At 50.1% G+C, this 23950-nt stretch overlaps 1 protein-coding gene across 4 annotated transcripts in view; it reads right to left on the bottom strand.

The window, feature by feature from the left end:
* Nucleotides 1-23950, bottom strand: part of IGF1R (insulin like growth factor 1 receptor) — a 1553571-nt gene that overhangs the window by 543690 nt on the left and 985931 nt on the right. For all 4 annotated transcript variants that reach the window (XR_013608878.1, XM_078683133.1, XM_078683132.1 and 1 more), the window contains one exon: nt 20553-20836. Coding sequence is in view for 3 of the 4 variants with exons in the window: in XM_078683133.1 (XP_078539259.1) it covers nt 20553-20836 (284 nt within the window). In the remaining variant the exon portion in view is untranslated. The remainder of the gene's footprint in view (nt 1-20552; nt 20837-23950) is intronic.

Here is a 23950-nt window from a genome sequence, read left to right as displayed (position 1 = left end):
GCGTCAAGTGTTTTGGCCGATCTCTTCGACGTCTACTTCGAAGCAGCCTTCGGGTCCTTTTCCTTCAGCGTCGAGTTCTCCTTTTCGGGGGCGTGCTTCGACGACCTAGGCTTTTCGTGTGTTTTCGCCGCCTGGGAGTCCTTTTCGAAGGATCAGCTGGGCTGTTTGTCCCTGGATGCAGCTGCAGCCGTTGAAATTTTCGGCGCCAGTGCTCCCTTCGTGGATTTAGACGCTGTTTTCGAGAGTCTGATTCAGGCTTTCGAGAGTCTGTTGGGGTCGACGTCTCTCCTACCTCTTTTGTAGGCTTCTTATCGGTCTCTACGACCGTGAAGTCATCTGGTGTCGGCGATGTTGTCCTCTTCGTCACTGGAGAGGCCCAAATCCCGAAGCGACGGAGTTTGGCCTTTTCCTTGCATGCTGTCGTTAGCTATCCTCTGCCTCTCTCTAATCCTGAGAGTTTTCGGCGTGAAGACGGAGCAGGCGTTGCAATCCTTGCTTTCGTGGTCAACCGACAGGCAGGGGTTGCAAACCGGGTGCTGGTCCTTCTGCGCGTACTTGTGGTGGCAATTGCAGAAAATTTGAACGGGGTCTTGTCCATTCCTGCGCTCAGGGGGCCTCCTGTGTGCGCATTCTCCGTTGGACATCGAAGTATTCGAAGTTCTCCTCCTTCTTCGTCGTCCCGGCGGTCTTGTTCCTGGATGTATTCTCCAAACTTTTTCAGTAGATTTCAGCTTTTTCCTTCTTCTTTTCTCCAAAAACTCTGGAACCTCTCGGTGACGATCCAGACCCAACGGCGGAATAAAGAATCTGAAGATGGTGCCCAAAGGTGGGAGCTTCCGCAGGAAGCGTGCCGACGTCACAGGAAGTACACCAGAAGGTGGGACGTAGACGCCCACCTGGGCTACAAAAAAAAAGAAAGAAAAGACTACGAGTCCGGACCCAACCACTAGACCGCGGAATACTGTACAGCATAGTGAATCCAGAAAGATTCACGCTGCAAAACTATTGAATAGCAGAGCTGCCAAGTTAAGTCACAATCTCTAACTAAGAGGGTAGACCTGGCCAGTGTGAAGTTGATGCAGTGCAAGCTTGCATTCCATTAATTGCACAACTTTACAATCAGCCATTGACCGATCAAAATGCACTGCAACAAATGCCTTGAAAGAATATCGCCTCACTTCAATCCTAGCAGCCACGTATTTAGTAGAATGTTGTTTGGAGGAAAGGAAAGTTGTTTTGATTGGATGGTTTAAAATGTTGATACCTAGCTATTAGTTTTACACTGCTGAGTAACTAACCGAAAGCTTTGTGTTCCACAAAACCACACAACACTTTTGAACAGAACATGCCTCTAAATTAATGTGCACAACAATCAATACTGTATCTTTTTCCCCCCCACTGGGAAACATTCTTTCTGCCCTGAGATCACCAGCCAAGAATAGAACGTGTAGGACTCCCAGTCTCTTGACAGGAACAAAACACCTCTGGCTTCATGGCTTGCACATAAAAATAGAACATACATGTTGGCCACTTCCAAACGACTCATTAAAGAAATGACCTATGGGTTGACATGAGTAATGTTACATAGATGTATGCCTGTGAAAGCAAACCCAAATCTAACCAGGCAAATCAAACTTGCAACATAATTTATAAAAGGAAAAAAGTTAATCACCTTGTACCTATGTGTTGGTAGTTTGTAATGATTCAGATTCACATGCTTTACACTCTACAACCTACTAGGAATGGGCGCGGACAATGCCAGTTAGTTTACTTCGAAGTAAAAGTTTCAGTTTCTAGGTATCTTGTGAACTCAACCCCGAAACCCACGACGCACCAAGAGAAATATTCTGCCTAAACTATATTTTTCATACAAAGGGTGAGTAAAAGTAAGTGGAGTTGGGCGAATGAAGAGAGTAACTGTCTATAGGTGCATTGTGGACTAACCGGTAATGTAAGTAACATAAAACAGCTGAGGCGTGGGCACCATGGAGGTAAGAGGGAGCAAATGCATTTACAGCACCATAAGCTTCAAACCGACAGTTAAAAGGCAAAAGCATTTTTCTGTTTGTAACCTTTGTAGCTGTAGATCATATGCTTATGCTTTGCACAGACTGAAAATCAGTGCTCTCCTCTTCAAGTGGCGGCTTGTGAACAGATGAAGCAGATGTTTGGAACAATGTTTTATGGACAGTTTGTCCGTCTTGTGCCTCTTGTGCATTTTTGTCCACACCATAACCTTTTTAAAATGAGTGGGGTGGACCACATAGCGCCTTAAGATGCCTCCAAGTCTTATGCTTCCTCAGGCCACTGAGGCACCCTTCTTGCAATTAGAATGTGGTATCGGTGCAATATGAAGAGTACGTTTTGCTACCACAACATACCTGAATACATAGCACTATCCATCATGCTAGGGCTCACATGGACACTGGGTTTCCCAAGTGGGACTTTGCAATAGAGAGCAGCTTTGTCTTGCAAATGGATTTGTACGGTCAATGTATAAACTAGAACACTTTTCACATTTAATGTGTGAAATGCTATTTCTACTTTAAACAGTGTGGAGAGAAAATATACAAGTTATTAGTCTGATGCACATGAAATGGGGAAACACTCTTTGACAGGAAATGCAACTTACTCCTCATGCCAACCTGATCTTTAAGTACCTGTGTGGAAGGCTCCTGCGCTGTTAAAACGTGCAGTTCACTTACTCTGGGAAAAGAAGTCACTGCTACTAGAAAGGCTACTTTCCATGAGAGGTATTGCATCTGAGAAGAGTGTAACGGCTCAAAAAGTGGTCCTCCATGGGGCTCATGGGTGACATGAAGGTCGCGAGTAGCATAAAGTGGTGCTCTTGAAGGAATAATCATTTGAAGCCCTTCCATAAATGCTTTAATTACTGGGATCTTAGCATAAATATATGCTGTCTGTTCAGCATGTAAGCTGCTATTGCTGTATACTAACACTGATTTCTGTAAATGCAACAGATAACAGATGTTTGCAGAGGTTATTGATGCCTACTAATGCAGTAATGAACAAAGCATTTCAATTTTGTAAAATAGCAATCGTTTTATAAAATGAGCATAAACTCCTCTGAAGTTAAAGGTAACTAATTCCTAAGACTTACGGTGCCAAATCTCAAGATTCATTTCCTTGCGATTTGGATGTCTCAATTGATTCAGAGGTGGAGCTAAGTGTGCCCTAAAGGGTAACTTCTTCTGTGCGTGTACAGACAAAGGTGAGTACAATCGCTGTCTCGCCTACATTAGGTCAATAAGAATGAGTATCATAGATTGTCTCAACTTTCTCACTACATAAGAAATTGGAGATAGAAGAGGAAAAGTACAGACATATGGCCCTTAACAGTTCATCCACAGAGCATTGCCTGTCACCTGGTTTAAGACTGCTCCTAAATATGGCTCCATCAGTTGAGGGCAGAAATTTGACTTTTTGGAACGGACTGTGAATGCCTATCGGGGAACGTATGACGCTACTCTCTAAATGAGCGCTTGCACAACGGATGCTGTTTAACAGCAAGTTGTCTAGATACAGGAAAACATGAGTGGCGCTGCAGCATAGATGTGCCCCAACCACCACTAGACATTTGCTGACTATCCTCAGGGCTGATGTGACCTCGAAAAGTAACACTTTAAATTGGTAGCACTGTCCTCTTACCATGAATCTGAAATAGCGATCATGCACTGAATGCCTGGGGATGTGAAAGTAGGTGTTCTTGAGATCAAGAGCCAACATATGAACTCCTGTGAGGAATAGAGAAATGGTGTCATGCAGGTTGGTTACCTTGAAATGCTCTGAAAGCATGAAACCATTAAACAACCTGAGGTCTATGATAGGCCTTAGTGTCTTGTCTTTCTTTGAGACAAGGGAGTAAACCCCTTGACCACTTTGGTGCAAAGGAACAGGCTCAATAGTACCCTTGTTGAGAAGTGCTTTCACCTCTTGAAGCAGTCTCTGATGTTCCCAAATGAATGTGGGACTGCAAGGTGGGTTGACTGATGTTGTGGTGTGATGAATAAGTTAATTACATGAGGTAGTGTTTTTGTTTTGTATATACACTACCTAACTGCAGATTTCTCACACTTAGAATATCTCTAAGTATCTGACTGGATCCACAGGATTTTCCATAAAGCTCCTCTGTTCTGACAGGTGGCACCATGTGGCACAGGGTAAACTCCACACCTCCCCGGAAGTGACAGAGTGGAGACAAATATAAGCGCCCTCTGCATGCTGATGTCTCTATCTTTCTTTCTATGATCTTCAATGTTGATCTAGGGCTCTCTGAGTAATCTGCAGTTGAAAATAGCCATCATAAACTCAATGGACTATCCTAGATGGACAACCAACAGGACCCACTTGTCCCAGCTTTTTTCCTTCCACTGTGGAAAGGATAACCCGATCCTTCGACCAACAGTCACAACACCAATACTATAAATCACTCTAACCTTAAGCCAGTTCCTATGTCACAGCCCGCTCCCTCTGTCATCAGTACACATCTTAAGTGCATGCTCATCAATTGTAGATCAGCCGTGAAACATGCCTCCGACATTGCTGATCTCATCCTGGCTCAGGATCTCGACATCCTCATACTTACTGAAACCTGGCTAAAGGAATCCTCTGGTCTGATCCTTGACATACTAGTTGCCCCAAATCATAACATCATTATGCTGGACAGAGCAGACCGACCTGATGGTGGGATCGCATGTATATACCATAATATTCTCATTGTTAAACAATCACACTTTGAGGCTGTCACCACCTGCGAATACCTCTGCATTGACATCACCAGCAACAGCAGACCAGTTTGCAAATTGCACATGTTTTGCCATCCGCCAGGAGACAACCTCCCCTTCGTGGAAGGTGTCATGAAAATCATTTCATCAAATGCAGGTCATCATCCCCCCCAAATCTTCCTCGGATACTTCAACCTTCACTGGAATGACCTCAAAGACCCGGCTGTGACCACTCTCAAAACCTTTCTTGCTGACCTCAGCCTAGTTCAAATATGTGATAGCCCTACACACACTCTAGGCTCGATCCTGGACCTTATTATAGCTAAACCAAATGCTACCCAATTGGTTTCGATTGCCCTGTGTGACTGGTCTAATAATCACTATATCTCCTTCCAAATCATCGAACCCTGGTCCAAGAAAAGATCACAAGACAAGAATCCCAGGGTTTGGAAACGCTCTATTCGAAACTCAAACATGGATGACCTGATCTCCATCAGCAAGAACACCTTGTTGCCTCCTCCTGACCTGTATGAGGTTCATGACCTCATGGATCACTACAATAGCTCTATACCGAGTATCCTAGACTCTGTTGTCACACTACAACTGAAAAGACAGCCCTCAAAAGACTCCAAACCCTAGTTAAACGATAGACTAAATTCAGAGAGACGCAATCTTAGTCTGACCGAGCGATCCTGGAGAGGATCCCCGTCCCCGGAACACCTCTTGCTCCTGAGAACTAGAACAAGCTCTTACAACAAACATATTAAGATGGCAAAATTTAACTTTTTCAGAAGCCAACTAGATAATGCCAGAAACAGACCAAAAAAAACCTTTTTGAACTGATCAAACTCAAATCCAACTATCTTCCTACCCTTCCGCCATCGCAGGCGCCCACGCTGCCAACCTGTGAAGTGTTTGCCACTTTCTTCCTTGAAAAGACTACTAAGATCGAAAATGAGCTACAAGCTCTACAAAACAAACAACCTACTTTCCCATGCCAGACTAACCCTACTCCCCTCGCTCCACCTTTTCCTCTGCCTGCCATTGTTCTCTCTTCCAAAAATATCTCCTGCTGGAGCCAACTCATTCTACTCCAGCCTCCTCCTGACATAGGACTCCCACCCAAAAATAACGCTAGCTGGAACCAATTCACTCCCTATGATGATTGCTCTATTCTCAATTTGCTTACTACTCTGAAACCCTCTAACCACTTAAGTGACCCTCTACCCTCCAGCTTCATAAATGAAATAAAAGGGTCCTTAGTCCCCCTCTGGACCAAAATAGTAAATACCTCCCTACATCAAGGTATGATTCCTGAATGTCTGTAAGGCAGGGCAGGTTTCGCCCATTCTCAAAAAACCCACAGCTGACCAAGAGGACCATAACAACTTTCGCCTGATTACTTGCATCCCAACTCTATCGAAGCTCCTTGAGAAATGTGTTCTTGCTCAACTATGCAACCACATTGATCAATTCCAATCGGGCTTTCGCCAAGGTCATAGTACTGAAACGGCTATTGCTCATATAGTAGATGACGCCCTAAAAATGCTTGATCGGAATGAATCCTGCCTTCTAATCCTCCTGGACTTATCGTCAGCGTTTGATACGGTCAAGCATGATAACCTACTAGAATTACTGGAACGAAGGATGGGTCTTTCTGGCCCTCTTTTAAATCGGTTTGCCTCCTATCTCAACAACAGAACGCAAAGATTTAAAGTAAATCACTCACTTTCCAACTCCTTGCCATTAACTCTTGGGGTTCCTCAAGTATCTGCTCTCTCTCCCACGCTCTTCAACTTGTTCTTGGAGCCTCTTAAGGTTTTACTCAACTATTACAACATTCAGTATCACATGTATGCTGATGACACCCAACTTTACCTGAAAATCTCTTCCCCGGACGACATCAAATCACTGAACTCTACCTTACTCAAAACTCAACGCTGGCTAACTACCCAACATCGTAAGCTCAACTCCTCCAAAACAGAATTCCTCCTGATAGCACCAACCAAAAAGACGGTCATCATTGCTGATTACCTGAAACACTTAACAGCTCTTAACTGTACCCCTCACATTATTGACTCGGCTAGGTCTCTTGGAATTATACTTGACAAGTCATTGAGCATGCAGGAACACATTAGTGCAGCCACCAAAGGGGCCAACTTTCCCATGTCTTTTTTAAGAAAGATAAAACCCTTCCTCCCCCCTGACGACCTCAAGTCTGCTGTGCAAGCTCTAGTAATCTTCAGGCTAGAGTATGGCTATGTAACTCTATGTGAGCTACCCAGATACAAGTTGGCTCCGCTCGGGGCTTCCCTGAATTGAGCTGCAAGGTTCATCACACGTGCCAGAAGAAATAGCCACATATCGCCGGTACTGAAACCTTTAAACTGGCTACCTTTGGAGGCTAAGACTGATTTCAAGATTGCGTGCATGACGCACAAGGCCCTTCACTTCAACACCCTGATGTACCTAGCCCAATAACTGGAGCTCTATGGCAGGAGCCGATCTTCTAGGAGTTCCACAACTCTGTTGCTGGAACCTCAAAAATTCCACAAAAAGAAAAGTTATAACCGGGCGTTTTGGGGTTCCATTAGGTTGTTCAAGAAGCTTAATGATTGTAGCAGGGTCACTCAGTGTTGTGGCCAGTTTCCAGGTCTCAGAGCCAACTTCGGAGTCAACTTCAGCACCAAAAGTGGAGGTTAAGCACCTCAGGCTAAGTAGGATTTGTCTAGCTTCAATGTTCCGAGACCATTGCACATGGCTCTTTGCAGCGGAGATATGCCTTCGGTGCCGAGCGAGCTCAGGGGCAGTGGTCAGAAGCATCTGTCAAGGCCTCTTTGATACTTTCTCGGGGATCAGAGGATGGATCTCTCTAGACCAGTACTTGCCCAGACTATGAAACCCTTGAAGAGATCAAAACTTGAGGGATACTATTCTCTGATAGTCTTGATATACAGAAGTCTTTGGTGCAGTCTGTGTGTCGGGTGCAGATTTCTCTGGGGAACCTTAAGACTATTCCTCTTTATAGCCTGAGACATCGGACAACAGGGTTTCCGGGCTCCTATCTGTTTGGGCCACTGGACGGATCGCCCCACTCGGAGTAGATGTCATCGATGTCATCAGAACCGAGAGCAGTTGGTGGTTCAGTGGGGCATGGGCACTGCATTTTGTAACGTACCCAGCGATGTTCTCTTCTGTATCCAATTATTTCCTTATTTTTAAAGCACTGGCAGTCCAAATAGCTTGATTTGTCAGAGTCTCTAGACTAGCAAAGCTTGCAAACACTGTGATGGTCCGACTACAGGAACTTACTGTTGCACCTGGGGCAAAACTGGAAGCTCCTGTTGTCCATTACCCACACTTTTCCATCGGATTTTGTAGGCGATTCCTGTGTCTTAAGCTAAACGGCTGTTCTCTGCACCTCGACTAGGACAGTGCTCCAAAAATACATCCAAACGAGATGGTGGAAAACACAATCTCATAGTTGCCAAGTTTTCATATCACTTATGTGTGACATTTCCATGGTTTCAGTGCACTTATGAGTGACATTCAATTGCCAAATATGTAACACTTAGAGTGACACTTTGCCACAAGTAAAGCCAAGCAATGAAGTGCATGGAATATCCGAAATTACACCCTTTTTGATCCATGAGAAGCTCTCAAATATCTTTAAAGTGCCTCAAAACTGCTGAAATAGAAGTTAACACTTGCTTTAGAATGACCAATAAATGTCTGCACATTTTGCAGCAGCCTATCTTATATTGTGTGTGTAATACAATTTTAAAAATACGTGCATACCCAACAGTGCTTTTAGTTGCAGGCTGCGACTCATAGCACTAGAATGCCTAAGTCACTATTCCCCAGAGCATAAACAGAATTGCTCCTTTTAATGCGAACTGTGAAAACACGAGAACACAAGAGAGAAGAAAACTAACTTCTGGCGACAGGCTGCAGCAGCAGGCAGCAGTTCAGCACTGTGTCTGTGGGGAGTCGGGGACAGAGTGTCAAAAGCATCACTCCTCTCGTCGCTCAAGAGTCTCTCACTCTGGCTGGATGCTTGCAGTCTACTCAGATTCGAGTCACATTATAAATGCATCTCTCTCATGTCGCTTCCAGGCTCACAGGACCCCCAGAGCATGAGAAAGTCCTTTCATTCCAGTGTGCGCGCCTGGCAGAGGCAGAACCGCCCCTCAGACTCACAACTTTAATCGCCCATGCGCCCCTGATGATGATCCACGTGTGTCTTGGAGAGGCCGGGCGGGGCCACCTGAGGCAGCACAATTTGTTGTTGACTGAAACAGTGTATCCAACTGTTCCAGTAAACATCACATCTGGTTTCTAATTCTAAGGCCCGTTGGCAGACCATATTGCTTCACAGGCAAAAAAAGTGCTGTGCGCGAGGCTGCTTTTTAGAGCATCTCATGACTCCCAAAGGTGCAGTATGCACGACTAATGCATTATAGTGTGGTTATGCGGACACCAGCACTAAAATGCACTAGTCTAACCCCTGATGCGAGGTACTTGGCAGGGCTGCAATCGGAGTGGAGTCGCTGTCACGGGAAGAGTGATCACAAGAGTGATCACAAGTCACCCATCACAAACATACTTGGAAGAAAACCAACTTGCAGTGTCCACTCCCGACACTAGATGGCAGGAGTTTGCACATCATGTGATCTACAGCTGAACATGTTACAAACCTATTTTATAAATACTTTCAACAAGCTGCAGCAACTCCTCCCTATGCATCCGGTTTTAAATGTGACAATGGTACATGGCATCCTTAGAAATCTTGCAATCATACTATTGGACACTAGTCATTGTGTATATAAGGTTATTCCTATAAGGCACACTGCACAGAATATTTTGAGGCAGACTTATATTGGCCCATTAACCATAACTGCTGTGGTTAAAAGTATATACTCCGAGCTCCCACTTTACAATACTTTAGTACAGGGTCTCACACAGTGTCTACCACAAACAAGCATTTACAATGCAACGGTTTCGCCTTTGCAAAGGTTAGAGCTATTGGCATTGCTCATGACATTATTTTTATTTATGTTTTATTTTTAAAACATAAATAAATGGTGTAGGAGAGTAGGGTCTGCAATCCTATGATCACCCAGATTTTTGCTTTTTGCTGCACTGGTTTACGACTTTCCCTGGCTGTGGGCCTGCTAATCAGACCCACAGCCTAGCTGTTCTCTCTATCCAAATTGTACTCAGGTACTGAATTGGCACTGGGCCCTCTCCAAGTCCCTGTACCCAGGGCTGAGGTGCACCCAGAAGTCTCCCAGGGGCTGAAGCATGTATTATGCCACCCCTGGATTGACTAACTAAAACTGACACAACTGGCTGCACGACAGCTGGGGCAAGGTGGTGTACTCACCCTTTGCTTTAGATATAGTATACCTATATCTAACCCTAAAATGGACACACAGATCTCCTATCAGTCACTCCTATGGCAGGCCTTAACAATCCTGAAGGCAGAGTGCTTGGAATCGTGTGAGATGGTGCTCTGGCATGAGCTGAGCCTGTCTGCGGCTTTCGGGATCCATCCCTTAGCCGTTTCCATGATATCGCATACCATATACTCTTAAGTGCATTATAATCCTCGCGGTTATGTGCCAACTCTGGTATCGCTTTATCAAAACATGTCGAGTAAGGTGTCATACGAATTGGAATACTAACCCCTCGCCAATTCTGGCGACGGGGTTAGCATTCCACCCTTCTAGAGGGACACGACATGCATGTAACCTATAACCCGGTTAAAAGTCAGACAGAGCCTTAGCATCCACAAAATGGATGCTGCCACCGAGACACAAGTCTGCCCTCCTGCTGCTGGGAGTCCTCCCAGAGCAGGAGATAAGGACAAAGGGTTTCCTGCCAGGGGCGGTGCCAGCACCGTCCCAGACAGGGTTTTGTGTATTGTAGGTAGGCAGGGCTTTAGAGGAAGGTGACTGCACGTGGCACCCCGGTGCTCACTGTGCATAGGCTGGCTGGAACCAGTTCCAGGGGCACTCCAGCCCCTGGCCTGGGGAAAAGCCCGCCAAGGAAGTGGGTGTAACCACCCCCCTCCTGGTCCCACCCATAGGGCAGGACCTAGTCGCGTGCCAGCCCCCTTTTCCCAGATAAAGGTAGAGACTGGCCCCCTTCCAAATCAGATCATCTTTGGAATCAAGACACGACTTTCTGCGAAAGGACTTCAAGATTTCCTTCTTCAAGATTCTCCCTTGTGACTAAGGAGTAGTCACCCTGCATCCGCAGGCACCATCTAAAGGACACTGTGGTCTGCTGTAAGTCCTTCCTCCGGAATCCGACTGCCCAGCTCGACGAGAACCGGCTTCCCTGGCACCTCTGACCTCTACCCACCTCTACAGCCCAGCTGAGAACCGTGGGTGCGACGAGACCTCAAGGGACCGGCCATCTGCAAGACTGCACGACTTCTTTCCAGCAAGCCCGCCGAGTAATCTACTGGTGAGTGCTTTGGGGTCCGAGAAGCCCCGACTCTGAGCAGCTCCAGCTCCGAAGTGCAGCCCCCCAGCATCTCCACGATCTGCGTGGGGCCCTTCTGCTTTCCGCTGCTCACCGCGTTGTTTGGCTACTAGCCCGTTGGCTTGTGGCCTTCCTGACGACGCCCGACGACATTTCTGCTGCTGGTCTGGTTGCTCCAGACTGGCCCTTGCTCCCTTCCAGAAGAGGAGCACCCCGGACCCTCCTGGTCCACTCAAGACGCCATTTTGAGTCCACCGCGTGGGCTTGAATTAGCCAAGGCTTGTTGCCCCATCCTGGGTAACTTCGACGCCAACGACTTCATCCTTCGTGGGACAGCTCGCACCTCCATCCTGGTCGCCGACAACGCCTCCTGGTCCGAGAGACTGCAGAGCCCAGCAGCGCCCACTCACCTGACTGCGGTGACTTCGCCCGGTGCCATCCTGGTGCCCACTTAATCACTGGCTAGTGATTCAAGAACTTGGTCCCCTCTGCTTTCAGGTTTTCTTCTTCCTTGATCCAGGCTTGGATCCATCGAACTTTCCTTCACTGGTCGCCTGCCAGCAACTTCTTCCTTCCAGGCTCCTGGTCCGGCAACGAGATCCCCGACGTCTTTTCAGACCTATGCAGTTGCAGCCCCTGGGCTAGGTAACTTCGGCACTCCGGTGTCCCAGCATAGCCTCACTATCCAAGGGTCAGGATCCACTGTCGTTTTCTCCCTACCAGGTCGGGCTCGCCCGTGAACACTAACTTTGTGAATTCTAGCTTCCATAGACTTTGTCCCGCATCCCGCGTGAGAGTGCACACTCTGCACCCGAGTCCCCTGGGCCTCCTAGTAGTAATCTAACGATTCCCTAGTCCAGTCCTAACGATTCCAAAGCCTATTAGAACTGTTACTTACCTGCCAGTAATTCGCATTCCAATTTTAGCGTATATGGTTTTTCGTGCCCCTCGGGCATTTGTGTAACGTGCTAACTTAAAAGTATTTTCGTAAGAGTTTTGTTGTGTGCTTAGCTCCCTGTCTCATAAAGAGCCAGGGTAGTCTTGTTATAAATAAATACACTGTTTATTTTCATAACAACTTGTGTGGTGTCCTTTCACTGGGTGTTCAAGGGGTAATGTGATGGTAAAACAGCTGGCTTAACACGCCCTCTAGAGTCTTAGCCTTAGACTGCTCGTATCCATGCTACTAGGATAGCTGGTCTATAAGGTTGACTTACAACCAATCATCAATAAGGGTTGTTTGGACTGATATATAGTGATCACTAGAATAGTGAGCACTGCACATCAGGCCAACTTCTCACAAATGGCATTGTCATTTACAATGCCAATAGCAGGGCAGGAGAGCAAGCACAAGTCTGCAAATGTAAAGGATGCTTGAAAGCCAGTACTGGCTTTAATTGATACTGTAGGACAAAACTAGTACTTGCTGTCATGAGACTTTTGTAAGAAAGACCATAATAGAAGAGAAAAAAAAATGTTGAACATGCATGTAGCTATCTTTGTTTAGCTGCCTTCCTGGTTACGTTTCCAAGTTAGTAAAGTAGAATAGCAATTATGGTTGTACAAATGAATACACTCTGGCAGTCTGGGATAAAGAAATAACAGACTTTATTTTTATTAATCAATTTAAAAGCACCAAGTTATAATATTTCAAATCCACATTAATATGACATGGGACCCAGCCTCCATCTTCCTGTATGGGTGATGGTCAGCTTAATTTGAATAATAAAACAGAAAACGAATTCTCAAAGGGCATTTTAGATAACATAGATACTGTTTCCAAACTCATTGGTGCGCATATCATCCAAGTACAATCTGAATTGATAGACCACGCCTTTCCAAATTCGAACACTTGTCTATTGCATACACATCTCTGTAGCAGATACATAACCCCACTGGACTGTCTCACAACGAAAGGCGACACTTTTGTAATTGTTATGAAACTGCATGTGCCTTAGAGGGTGGCACGCGCGCCCAGGGCCCTGAGAATATCGTGCACGTATTAAGTTGGCCTGACTGGAACTGGAGACGGCCCTTAAGGGACGGGCCCGTGCATGCCCAATGCCAGGTTTGGTGTAGCGCGTGGGGTGGCGCGATCCACTTCGCCTCACGTTCCCCTGCCGCACCAAGAAACAAAAGGTGACACTTTATCTTCCTCTGCGTCGGTGACAATGAACTCTGCGCTCCCAAAAGCACGAAGAAGGCCTTGAAAGGATCTTTATCGGGGAGGGGCAGCCCGAGCTCTAGGGAGCGCCGTCCATCACCCACAAAGGCCTCAGGGTAAGGGGGAGGCTGGTTCTAGCGCTGACGCAGACACCATCCGCCAAGGCTGGCACTCTGCCCCTCACCGCGGGCCCTAGAACTGCATTTGCACAAGCAGTGAATGGACAGATTACAGGAACAGAAGAACTTTCACTCGCGCTTCTTTTAAAAGTATTACGTTACGAGCGGCTATTATACCCACTGGGCGCTTCCAGAGGCAGAGCCCGATGCAGGGGAGGCGCAGGGATAACTATGGAAAAGCTACGAGCCTCCCTGGTGTTGGTTTCCAGCCTGTCACCTAACTCCACCCCACCCACCTCCCGCAATTATTTTCTCCGTACTTGGTTCATACAAGCATTCCTCCACAGGGTTTGCCCGCCGCGTGCCGCTTTGGCACCCGCGCCATAGAAAAGGGACATGGAATGAAGCAGCCCTGTCAAGTTGCCCAAGTCCACGAGTTGTGGGGGTATCCGATGGGCAAGGTAATATGTCCCGTAGCATACTCGGGAAGTCGAGCGGCTTAAAGAGCCAGCGGGAGGAGGGCGGGGGGACTCACGGACAGCGGGAGGGGGGAGGAAACGGCAGCACTCACCTCGACTTCCTCCAGCGGCGGTCGGCCGCGTAATGGGAAAAACAAACGAATAAAAAAAAAAGAAACTCCGCCCACCGCTGCGATGACGACATCGCAGAGGCGGAGAGCGAAAAAATCGCGGGAACGCCCCCGAATCTGGTCCGGCCTTGACGGACAGATCTCTGTTCCAATGGCTAGCCTCCATTTATGGAGCTAGCCAATGGAACAGAGGGCGGATTCAAGTGTCCCTTACTGAAGACTACAGATTTCTCCTGGGGTCGGAGCTAAAGCTCCGTGCCCCAGTCGAAATCTAAAAAGTGAGAATAGTTGCTAACTTTTTGTGTTGTCGAAGCAGATGAACTTTAAGCAAATTAGTCTTAAAGAACAAGTTACTTACCTTCGGTAACGATATATCTGTAAGAAACAGTAGTTAGTATTAGATTCCTTACCTTAGAATATCCCCAGGCGTCAGTCTGGATCCGGAAACTTTTGCGTAGCAGTACCCCTGCGCGTCGGTAGGCGTCGTCTGCAGGCGTCCCCTGCGGCTCCGCGTCGTCGGCGTCGTGCGCCGTGATGACGTCGCTGGAGTATATAGACGCCGCCTCCGCGCGCTGACGTCAGTTCTTTGCACACAGCTTTTCCGCGCCAGAACACGCAGAGCCATGTGAGAACCAACACTGGTGCCATTTGAAAACTAGGGCCCTGAAAGGGATGTCCTTAACCCTAGGTATCAGTTCGCAGAACGGGGAGGATGGGAGGGGCGGTAAGGAATCTAATACTAACTACTGTTTCTTACAGATATATCGTTACCGAAGGTAAGTAACTTGTTCATCTGAAAGAAACAGGTTAGTATTAGATTCCTTACCTTAGAATAGATACCCCAGCAATACCAACCCCGGTGGTGGGTCTGCGAACCAATACAACCTACACCAGAAAGTCCTGGAGGACCGAACGGCCAAAGAAGCCATCCCTCCGGACTTGACTGTCCAGGCAGTAGTGCCTCGCAAAGGTGTGCAGCGAGGCCCACGTGGCCGCCTGGCAAATGTCCTGCAAAGGGACTCCCCGGCCCAGGGCAGTAGTAGCCGCCGTGGCCCGAGTGGAATGGGCCCTCAGCCCAACAGGAGGCTCCTTCCGAGCCAAAGAGTAGCATGCTTTGATGCACAGGACGACCCACCGAGAGATGGTCCGTTTCTGTACCGCCCTTCCCTTCTTCTCACCCACGTAGCCAACAAACAGTTGGTCATCCACCCGGAACTGGCGTGTGCGATCCATATAGAATGAAAGCGCACGTTTTGGGTCCAGACGATGGAGCCGCTCTTCATCCTTTGAAGGATGCGGAGGCGGGAAGAAAGAGGGCAAGGTGATGGACTGCCCAATGTGAAAAGCAGAGACTACCTTGGGCAGGAAAGAAGGTCTAGTCCGAAGAACCACCTTATCAGGATGAACAGACAAGAAAGGAGGTTGAATAGAAAGAGCCTGGAGCTCACTCACTCTCCTGGCAGAGGTGATGGCTACCAGGAAGGCCGTCTTTAAGGTGAGAAGACGGAGAGGACAGGAATGAAGGGGCTCAAAGGGAGCGCACATCAGGAAAGTCAAGACCAGGTTCAAGTCCCACTGAGGCATCACGAACGGAGTTGGAGGATACATGTGCGTGATGCCCTTCAAGAATCTTAACACAATAGGGGACTTGAATAAAGATGGCTGATCAGGTAGCCTCAAGAAGGCGGAAAGGGCAGAAAGATAGCCCTTGATAGTGCCCAGAGCAGAGCCCTGCTGGGCAAGGGAAAGGAGGAAGAGGAGAACCTCAGACAGAGGGGCAGAAAGGGGATCCACAGCCTTTGCTGTGCACCATGCCACAAATCTGTTCCACCGGCAGGCGTATACCGACTTCGTGGAGGGACGCCTGGCTGCCAGAATTACATCACAGACTTCAGGAGGCAAGTCAAATGGCCTCAGCTGCCGCCGCTCAATCTCCAAGCATGGAGGTGGAGACTGGACAGGTTCGGGTGGAGGACCGTCCCCTGCTGCTGCGACAGAAGGTCCTCCTGAAGGGGCAGGCGGATCGAGGGACCGACTGTCATGCTGAGTAGCTCGGGATACCAGTATCTTCGAGCCCAGTCCGGAGCCACAAGGATAACTTGGGCCCGGTCGCGCCTGATCTTCTTCAGCACTCTGGGCAGAAGTGGTATAGGCGGAAAGGCGTACAACAGACCGCAACTCCACTCGCGCCGAAAGGCGTCGCCGAGCGAGTGCCGTCTTGGAAACTCCAACGCGCAGAACTGATGACATTGCGCGTTCTCTTCTGTGGCGAATAGATCTAACCAAGGCTCTCCCCATAGCTGAAAGAGGCCTCTCGCCACATCCGAGTTCAGACGCCATTCGTGATCCACCGAGCACCGACGGCTGAGTTCGTCCGCCCTGGCGTTCAGAGAACCTGCCAGGTGTTGAACCGTCAGAGTCACGCCCTGACGTTCCAGCCATTGCCAGAGGCGCAGAGCCTCTTGGCAAAGGGTCCACGACCCCACACCGCCCTGTGTGTTGCAGTACCACATGGCGGTGGTGTCGTCCGTGAACACCTGCACTACACTCCCGTTGACAAAGGGGAGGAATGCCTTCAGTGCTAGGCGAATCGCCCGCAGCTCCAACATGTTGATATGGAGCCGGGACTCCGCCGGAGACCAGAGGCCTCTGATCTCCGCCTCTCCCAAGTGGCCACCCCAGCCTTGGAGGGACGCGTCCGTCACAACCACGTGCTCCGGTTGGGGAAGGGAGAGGGATCTGCCCCTGACCCAATCGCGGTCCGTAAGCCACCACTGCAACTGTCTCGCAGTGCCCTCCGAGATCAGGACATGGTCGGATAGGTTGCCCTGATGCTGGGCCCACTGAAACTTCAGGTCCCACTGCAGAGCCCGCATCCGCCATCTGGCGTGATGCACCAGAAGGATGCAGGAGGCCATCAGCCCCAGAAGCCGCAGCGTCAACCTGACCGAAACCCGGGATAATGGCTGAAAGATGGGAATCAGAGCCTGAATATCCCGGACCCGCCGTTCCGGAGGATAAACCCGAAACTGCGCCGAGTCGAGAACCGCTCCGATGAAAAGGAGCTTTTGAGAGGGACACAGGTGTGATTTCGGCACATTGATGGAAAACCCCAGCTCGTGCAGGAGGTCTGCCGTCATCTGAAGGTGGTGGACGACTGTCTGGGGCGAGCCCGCCTTCAACAGCCAGTCGTCGAGGTAGGGGAAGACTGAAACCCCTAACCGGCGCAGATGAGCTGCGACCACCGCCATCACTTTCGTGAACACCCGTGGGGCGCTGGTAAGGCCGAATGGGAGCACGATAAACTGAAAGTGCTCGTGGCCTACCGTGAACCGCAGGTAACGCCGGTGGGCCGGCAGGACGGGGATGTGAAAGTACGCATCCTGCAAGTCCAACGCTACCATCCAGTCTTGTGGGTCTAGAGCAGCCAAGACCTGAGCCAAAGTCAACATCTTGAACTTCTCCTTCCGGAGGAAGCCGTTGACGTTCCGTAGATCCAAGATAGGACGCAGGCCTCCCTTGTCCTTCTTGGGTACCAGAAAGTAGAGGGAGTAGCAACCACACCCTACTTCTGGCCCAGGAACGCGCTCGATGGCCCCCTTGGCCAAGAGGGCCGTAACTTCCTCCTGCAGAAGTGTCAAGTGGTCCCCCGACACACGGTGGTTCTGCGGTGGCATGGCTGGAGGAGTGGACTCGAAGGGGAGGGCATAGCCCCTTCGGACAAGCTGCAGCACCCACCTGTCCGATGTTATCGCGCGCCAGCGGGAGTGGTGATGGCGAACCCTGCCACCCACTGGCGTCACGTGAGCCCGAAAGCTCGGACTAGGAAGGCTTGGATGCCGCAGCGGAGGGAGGCGTGGACTGACCACGACGCTGGCCTCTACCGCCACCACGGCGGAAACCACGGGCGCCACCGCGCTGGGGAGCGCTCTGCGCCGCGTGGCTGGCAGCACGTGTGGGACCTCCCCTCCCTGGGCCACGAAAGGGCCGAAACGAACCCGTCTGCTGGCGCTGGGTCGAGAGACCCAAGGACTTGGCCGTGACCCTGGAGTCCTTGAAGCGCTCCAGCGCGTGGTCCGCTTTGTCACCAAATAGGCGACTGCCATCAAATGGCATGTCCATAAGTGTATTTTGGACGTCTGGTGAGAAGTTGGCAGATCTCAGCCAGGCATGGCGACGAATCGCCACCGTAGTGGACATGGCCCGTCCCAGTGAGTCCGTGGTGTCCAGACCACAACGGATCGAGTACCGCGCCGCATCCCGGCCTTCAACCAAGGCCCGGGTGAGCTTGTCCCGCACTTCCTGGGGGCATTGCGGCAAACACTCCTCGACCGTATCCCACAGGGAGTGGGTGTAGCGGCCCAAGAGGCACGCGGTGTTACAAGACCGCAGTCCAGCGCTCAAAGAGGAAAACACTTTTTTTCCAAATTGGTCGTACCTCTTTGATTCCCGGTCGGGCGGAGCCGACGGAAATGCGGACTGTGAAGTGGAGGCCTGGATCACCAGACTCTCCGGGGAGGGATGGGTGGACAGGAAGGCAGGGTCGTCCGAGCAGGGACGGTGACGCCTGGCAACGTTCCGGTCAACCGGCGCACCAGAAGCGGGCCTGGACCAGGTGCCCAGAAGGACATCCGTCAGGGCCTCATTAAACGGCAGCAGAGGCTCCTGGGGGCATGACTGCGGTTTAAAAACTTCCGTCAGAATATTCGGTTTGACCTTCGCGACGGGGAGCTCAAGGTGTAAGGCCTTGGCAGCCCTCATCAGGACCACCGAATAGGCAGCACCCGCCTCGGACGCCACAGGGGACGGAGAGACAAACCCAGGGTTGGGCGACTCGTCCAGGCCACTGGCATCACCCAGATCACCTACCCAGTCCACATCGTACTGGCAGGCACGGGATAGAGGGTCCTCAGACCCCTCCCAACCCTCTCCATACTCCTCCTCGTCATACCCATATTCTGGGTCGACGATATAGACATCGGGGTCAACGGGCCCCATCGGCGTCGGGTCCGGCGTCGGCCGACGCCGGTCCGGCTCCGAGTCCGGAGTCGGGGAGGAAAGGGGGGTGGCGCCGCGCGGCGTCGGTGCCGGGGACCCGACGCCGGCCGGAGCCGACGGCGGAGTCGCTGCACCACGCGGGGGCGGTACCACGGGTTGGCCCACAGGAACCGACGCCGGAGAGGCCGGGAGACCAGCCGGCGACGAACCAGAGGGAACCAGCGGCGCCGGGGCCGGAGCCACCGGCGGCGCCGGGGCAGGAGCACCCGAACCGCTCGGGCCCCCAGACGGGACCGACGGGCCCGCAGGCGCCGAAGGCCCCGCCGGAGAAGACCTCGCCCTCATAGCAATGAGGAAGGCCTCGATCTCCTCACGCGACGCGCCTTCCCCAGGGACCGACAGGTGTGGGGTAGACGGCGTCGGCGACCCATGCGGGACCGCGGGGGTGGGGTCACCCGAGCCCCCGGCCGCAGCACGCGGGCGTCGGGGGGAGTCGGGGGTGCGATGGCGACGCCCCGACTTCTTGTGCTTACCTGACGAGCCGGAGGAATGGTGGCGACTCCCGGAGCGCCCATGGCGGCTCCGCGACCGTTCCCTCGACCGCTCCCTCGACCTCCGACCGGACCGGGACCGTTCTCGACGCGGGGCCGACAACCGGAGCTCGAGAAGCTTGCGGGACCGCTCCCGCCTAGCTTTTCCAGTCAAGGCCCGACAGTCGACGCAGGACTCCACGTCGTGGTCCGCGCCCAGACACCGGAGGCAGAGTCGATGGTGGTCGGTGACCGACATCAGGCGGTCGCACTCGTCACAACTCTTGAAACCGGGCATCCTACCGGCACCGTAAAGATCAATCAGTTAACAAAAAACTTGGTCAAAAGACCGGAGTACTGCTCTTCGGATCTGCGCTAACTGGCGCGGAAAAAAGAAGAACTGACGTCAGCGCGCGGAGGCGGCGTCTATATACTCCAGCGACGTCATCACGGCGCACGACGCCGACGACGCGGAGCCGCAGGGGACGCCTGCAGACGACGCCTACCGACGCGCAGGGGTACTGCTACGCAAAAGTTTCCGGATCCAGACTGACGCCTGGGGATATTCTAAGGTAAGGAATCTAATACTAACCTGTTTCTTTCAGATTTATTTTTCAAAAATAGGCGCTCAAAGACAAATCTGCTATAGAGTAAAACCAATGAAATACTAAACAAGTGAATGTGAGGGTAGTAAATGAGAGGTCGATAAAGAAAGACTTAAGGTATCTGGTGCCAGACTGAAATGACAAAACATTATTTTTCAGAGCGGCAGGTGTGAATACCAATTGCTACTGTACATTATACAATGATTACCAACATTATTTACATGTCAGACAACGCCGTGAGGACCTTGTGTATCAGATAACCACATATGAAAAACCAAAGAGAGGAAGGCAATAAAAGTTCATCACTTACTCGCAGGCATGGTCCTAGCAAACACGAAGTTGGAGGCACTACAGCCATGCGCATCTGCTTCGTGGTTACAGCTGTGTATATCAATTCTATAAAGCGTGAAGGGCTGAAGGTTTGATATTAGCGTCCTCTCGCCGTTTTCAACTTTAGTTTCATAGAAAGGATAATCTATTTCAGTGTAGTCCGACATGTTGGCATAATGATCAGGCATTGTTGTGTTTCTGCTGCTGCTGCTTGGTGCCGTAGAGTTTGCGATGCTGAACACATCCCTGCGTTTGCGGTCGGGCCTGTCAGAGAGAGAAAATGTATGAATCTGTGTGTTGCAGCAGCTTGTTCTGTACTGTATATTACAAGGAAAAGACTGGATACAACTAACGCAGACGGAATATAAACTAAGTGCAGCAAAAACCCTTGGTGTAGGCGATGAATGTGGTATTAACAAACGATAGAAAAACTAGGTTTGCTAAACAGCGCCATGTATTATAAGTAAGGCTCCCTGTTTCCGTTTTTACTTATTTTTACAAATAAATACAGACAGAAAAACATTTATTTTCCAGTCTGTATTTACTTTTAAATATGGATAAATACGGAAATTGGGTTGTTTTTGAGACATTCTAAATGCTGCATATCATGACTGCCAGGCCGATAGCTGTGTGGACTGACAGGTAAGGGGATTAAAAAATAGATAAATAAAAATCAAGATTTTTTTTTTTTTTTAGTAAAGAGCCTTAAACAGCAGTAGATTTGCACACCCAGATACTAGAATGTACATATATTCTTACAAGTGCATATTTTACCACCTGAATGTGTATATATCATTTAAAACTGTCAGGCGTTCAGGCACAAGTGCACATTAACTGGTTAAATAAATGCAGAAATATACACGTTTGAGCTTCATTTTTTCACAAAACCTAAAATAAATAGGGATACAGGTAAAATCTGCAAAAAATAAATATGGATACATACAGACGGAAATGACAAAAATATAAATAACATAAAACCGGGAGCCCTAATTATGAGTGCTTGCTTACATATGTGGAAATCATCTTAAAAGAATAACTGGCAGGCAAAATGGGATATGACGAGATGTGAGCAAAAATAAACAATGCAAAGAAAGAGAAAGGTCTGCACCTGAAACTGTTAATCACGCACTAATCTTCCTCAGATGAAAGGGCAGAACATAACAGGAACGACTGTGAAGGACTCCACCACAATAACCCACTGGCTTCAGAAATCACACGGAAGGCATGCATTTATAGGGGCATGTACTGTTCCAAAGATGGGCAACATACCCCAAGAGCAAACATTAGTTCCACTCCCTGCATTTTTAGGTTGAGGACTCCGTTGCACTGCTGTAAGCAGTGGGGGCGGAGCTCCGAAGAATTAATGTTTTTTAGTAAGGGGGCTTCAACCCGCCCCTCTTCTCCATTGGCTGGCTCCCTAAATGGAGGCCAGCCATTGGAGGAGAGGGGCTTCACTCGGTTCAAGCCCCGCCTTTTTCGGATTCGGGGGCGTGTTTTTTGGTTCTTTCTATCTGTGACATCATCTGTCACTCAAACCTAAAAAACACGCCCCTGAATCGAAAAATGACCGTGTGTTTCTCCGAGGCATTTCTGCCTCGCCTCGGAGAAACGTGGTCGTGTGGAGCGCTCCTCTCGTCTTCAAATTAAGCCCTGCTTATTTGTAATATGCTGAGCTCTGCATTCTGGAACTTGTATTTGTCTTGAGTTTCCAGCCCTCTGCTCCCCCTCGGATTATCTTTAACCCTGTGTGCCCCCCCTCATCCCTGCTCTTTTTCAGTCCCTCCTCCCCTCTGCCCAGCCTCTCTTGTTCTCCCCTCACCTTCACCCCTGCACCCCTCGACGGCGCCCACCCGCTCCATCTGCACCACCCTCTTTGCCCCTTCTTACTTCCTCCTCGGTTCTTCCTCATCTCAGCTCCTCGTCCTCCCTCCTCTGCCCCCCGCCTCCCAGCGCTGCGATGGTTAATTTACTTTCCAGCTCAGCTGGCAAAGAGATCCCAGGCAGAGCAGTCAGATGAGCGGGGATGGGGGCAGAGATCTATTCTCATGGGCACGTAGGTGGAGGAGGGGAGGGGGGCACAGAAACTTCATTATTTGCCTCCTTCAGAAGCAGCAGAGGGCACGAGGAGCAGCATGGCAACGTACACCCAGGGCGGGGGCACTTGGGGTGGGGGGTTGAGGGGCGGGTGCCTAGGGCGGGTCGCCTTCAAAGGACAGTGGATTCACACAGCTCTGATGATGGACCTCAGGCACGAGGCTGACGCAGTTATTATTCACACAGCTCTGATGATGCACCTCAGGCAGGGACTGCCTGCAGTTATTATTCACACAGCTCTGATGATGCACCTCAGGCACGGTGCTGACGCTGTTATTATTCACACAGCTCTGATGATGCACCTCAGGCACGGGCTGACAGCTGTTATTATTCACACAGCTCTGATAATGCACCTCAGGCACGGGGCTGACGCTGTTATTATTCATACAGCTCTGATGATGTGGTGTGGGCAGAGTGTTGAGGGCAGAGTGCAGTGTGTTGAGGGCAGTAAGTGCGTCGGTTTGTCAGGGCCAAAGTGCAGGATTAAACAAATCTGTACATTTCCATTCAGGTGATCGTTTGCTAATGCCTGGTACTCATTTTAGGTTTCACCTGTATAACACTTGCACTGTGCTTGAGAAAACGATTGTGTTTAATATAAACCTACAAGGGACTTATATCCTGCCTCACTCTCTCACTATAGAATACTCACTCTTTCACTTTTCAGTGCAGAGTGTCGAGGGCAGAGTGTCGAGGGCAGAGTGTTGAGGGCAGAGTGTTGAGGGCAGAGTGTTGAGGGCAGAAGGCAGAGTGTTGAGGGCAGAAGGCAGAGTGTTGAGGGCAGAAGGCAGAGTGTTGAGGGCAGAAGGTTGAGGGCAGAAGGTTGAGGGCAGAAGGTTGAGGGCTGAGGGCAGAGTGCTGAGGGCAGAGTGCTGAGGGCAGAGTGCTGAGGGCAGAGTGCTGAGGGCAGAGTGCTGAGGGCAGAGTGTAGAGGGCAGAGTTCAGAGTGTTGCGGGCAGAGGGCAGAGTGCAGTGTTGAGGGCAGAGTGTTTAGGGCAGAGTGCTGAGGGCAGAGTGTTTAGGGCAGAGTGCTGAGGGCAGAGTGTTGAGGGTAGAGTGCAGAGTGCAGAGTGTTGAGGGTAGAGTGCAGAGTGCAGAGTGTTGAGGGTAGAGTGCAGAGTGTTGAGGGCAGAGTGTCGAGGGCAGAGTGTCGAGGGCAGAGTGTCGAGGGCAGAGTGTCGAGGGCAGAGTGTCGAGGGCAGAGTGTCGAGGGCAGAGTGTCGAGGGCAGAGTGTCGAGGGCAGAGTGTCGAGGGCAGAGTGTTGAGGGCAGAAGGCAGAGTGT

This window comes from Lissotriton helveticus, chromosome 3_1, assembly GCF_964261635.1.
Source record: "Lissotriton helveticus chromosome 3_1, aLisHel1.1, whole genome shotgun sequence".
NCBI classification, from domain to species: domain Eukaryota; kingdom Metazoa; phylum Chordata; class Amphibia; order Caudata; family Salamandridae; genus Lissotriton; species Lissotriton helveticus.
This window is presented reverse-complemented; position numbering and strand designations above follow the sequence as displayed.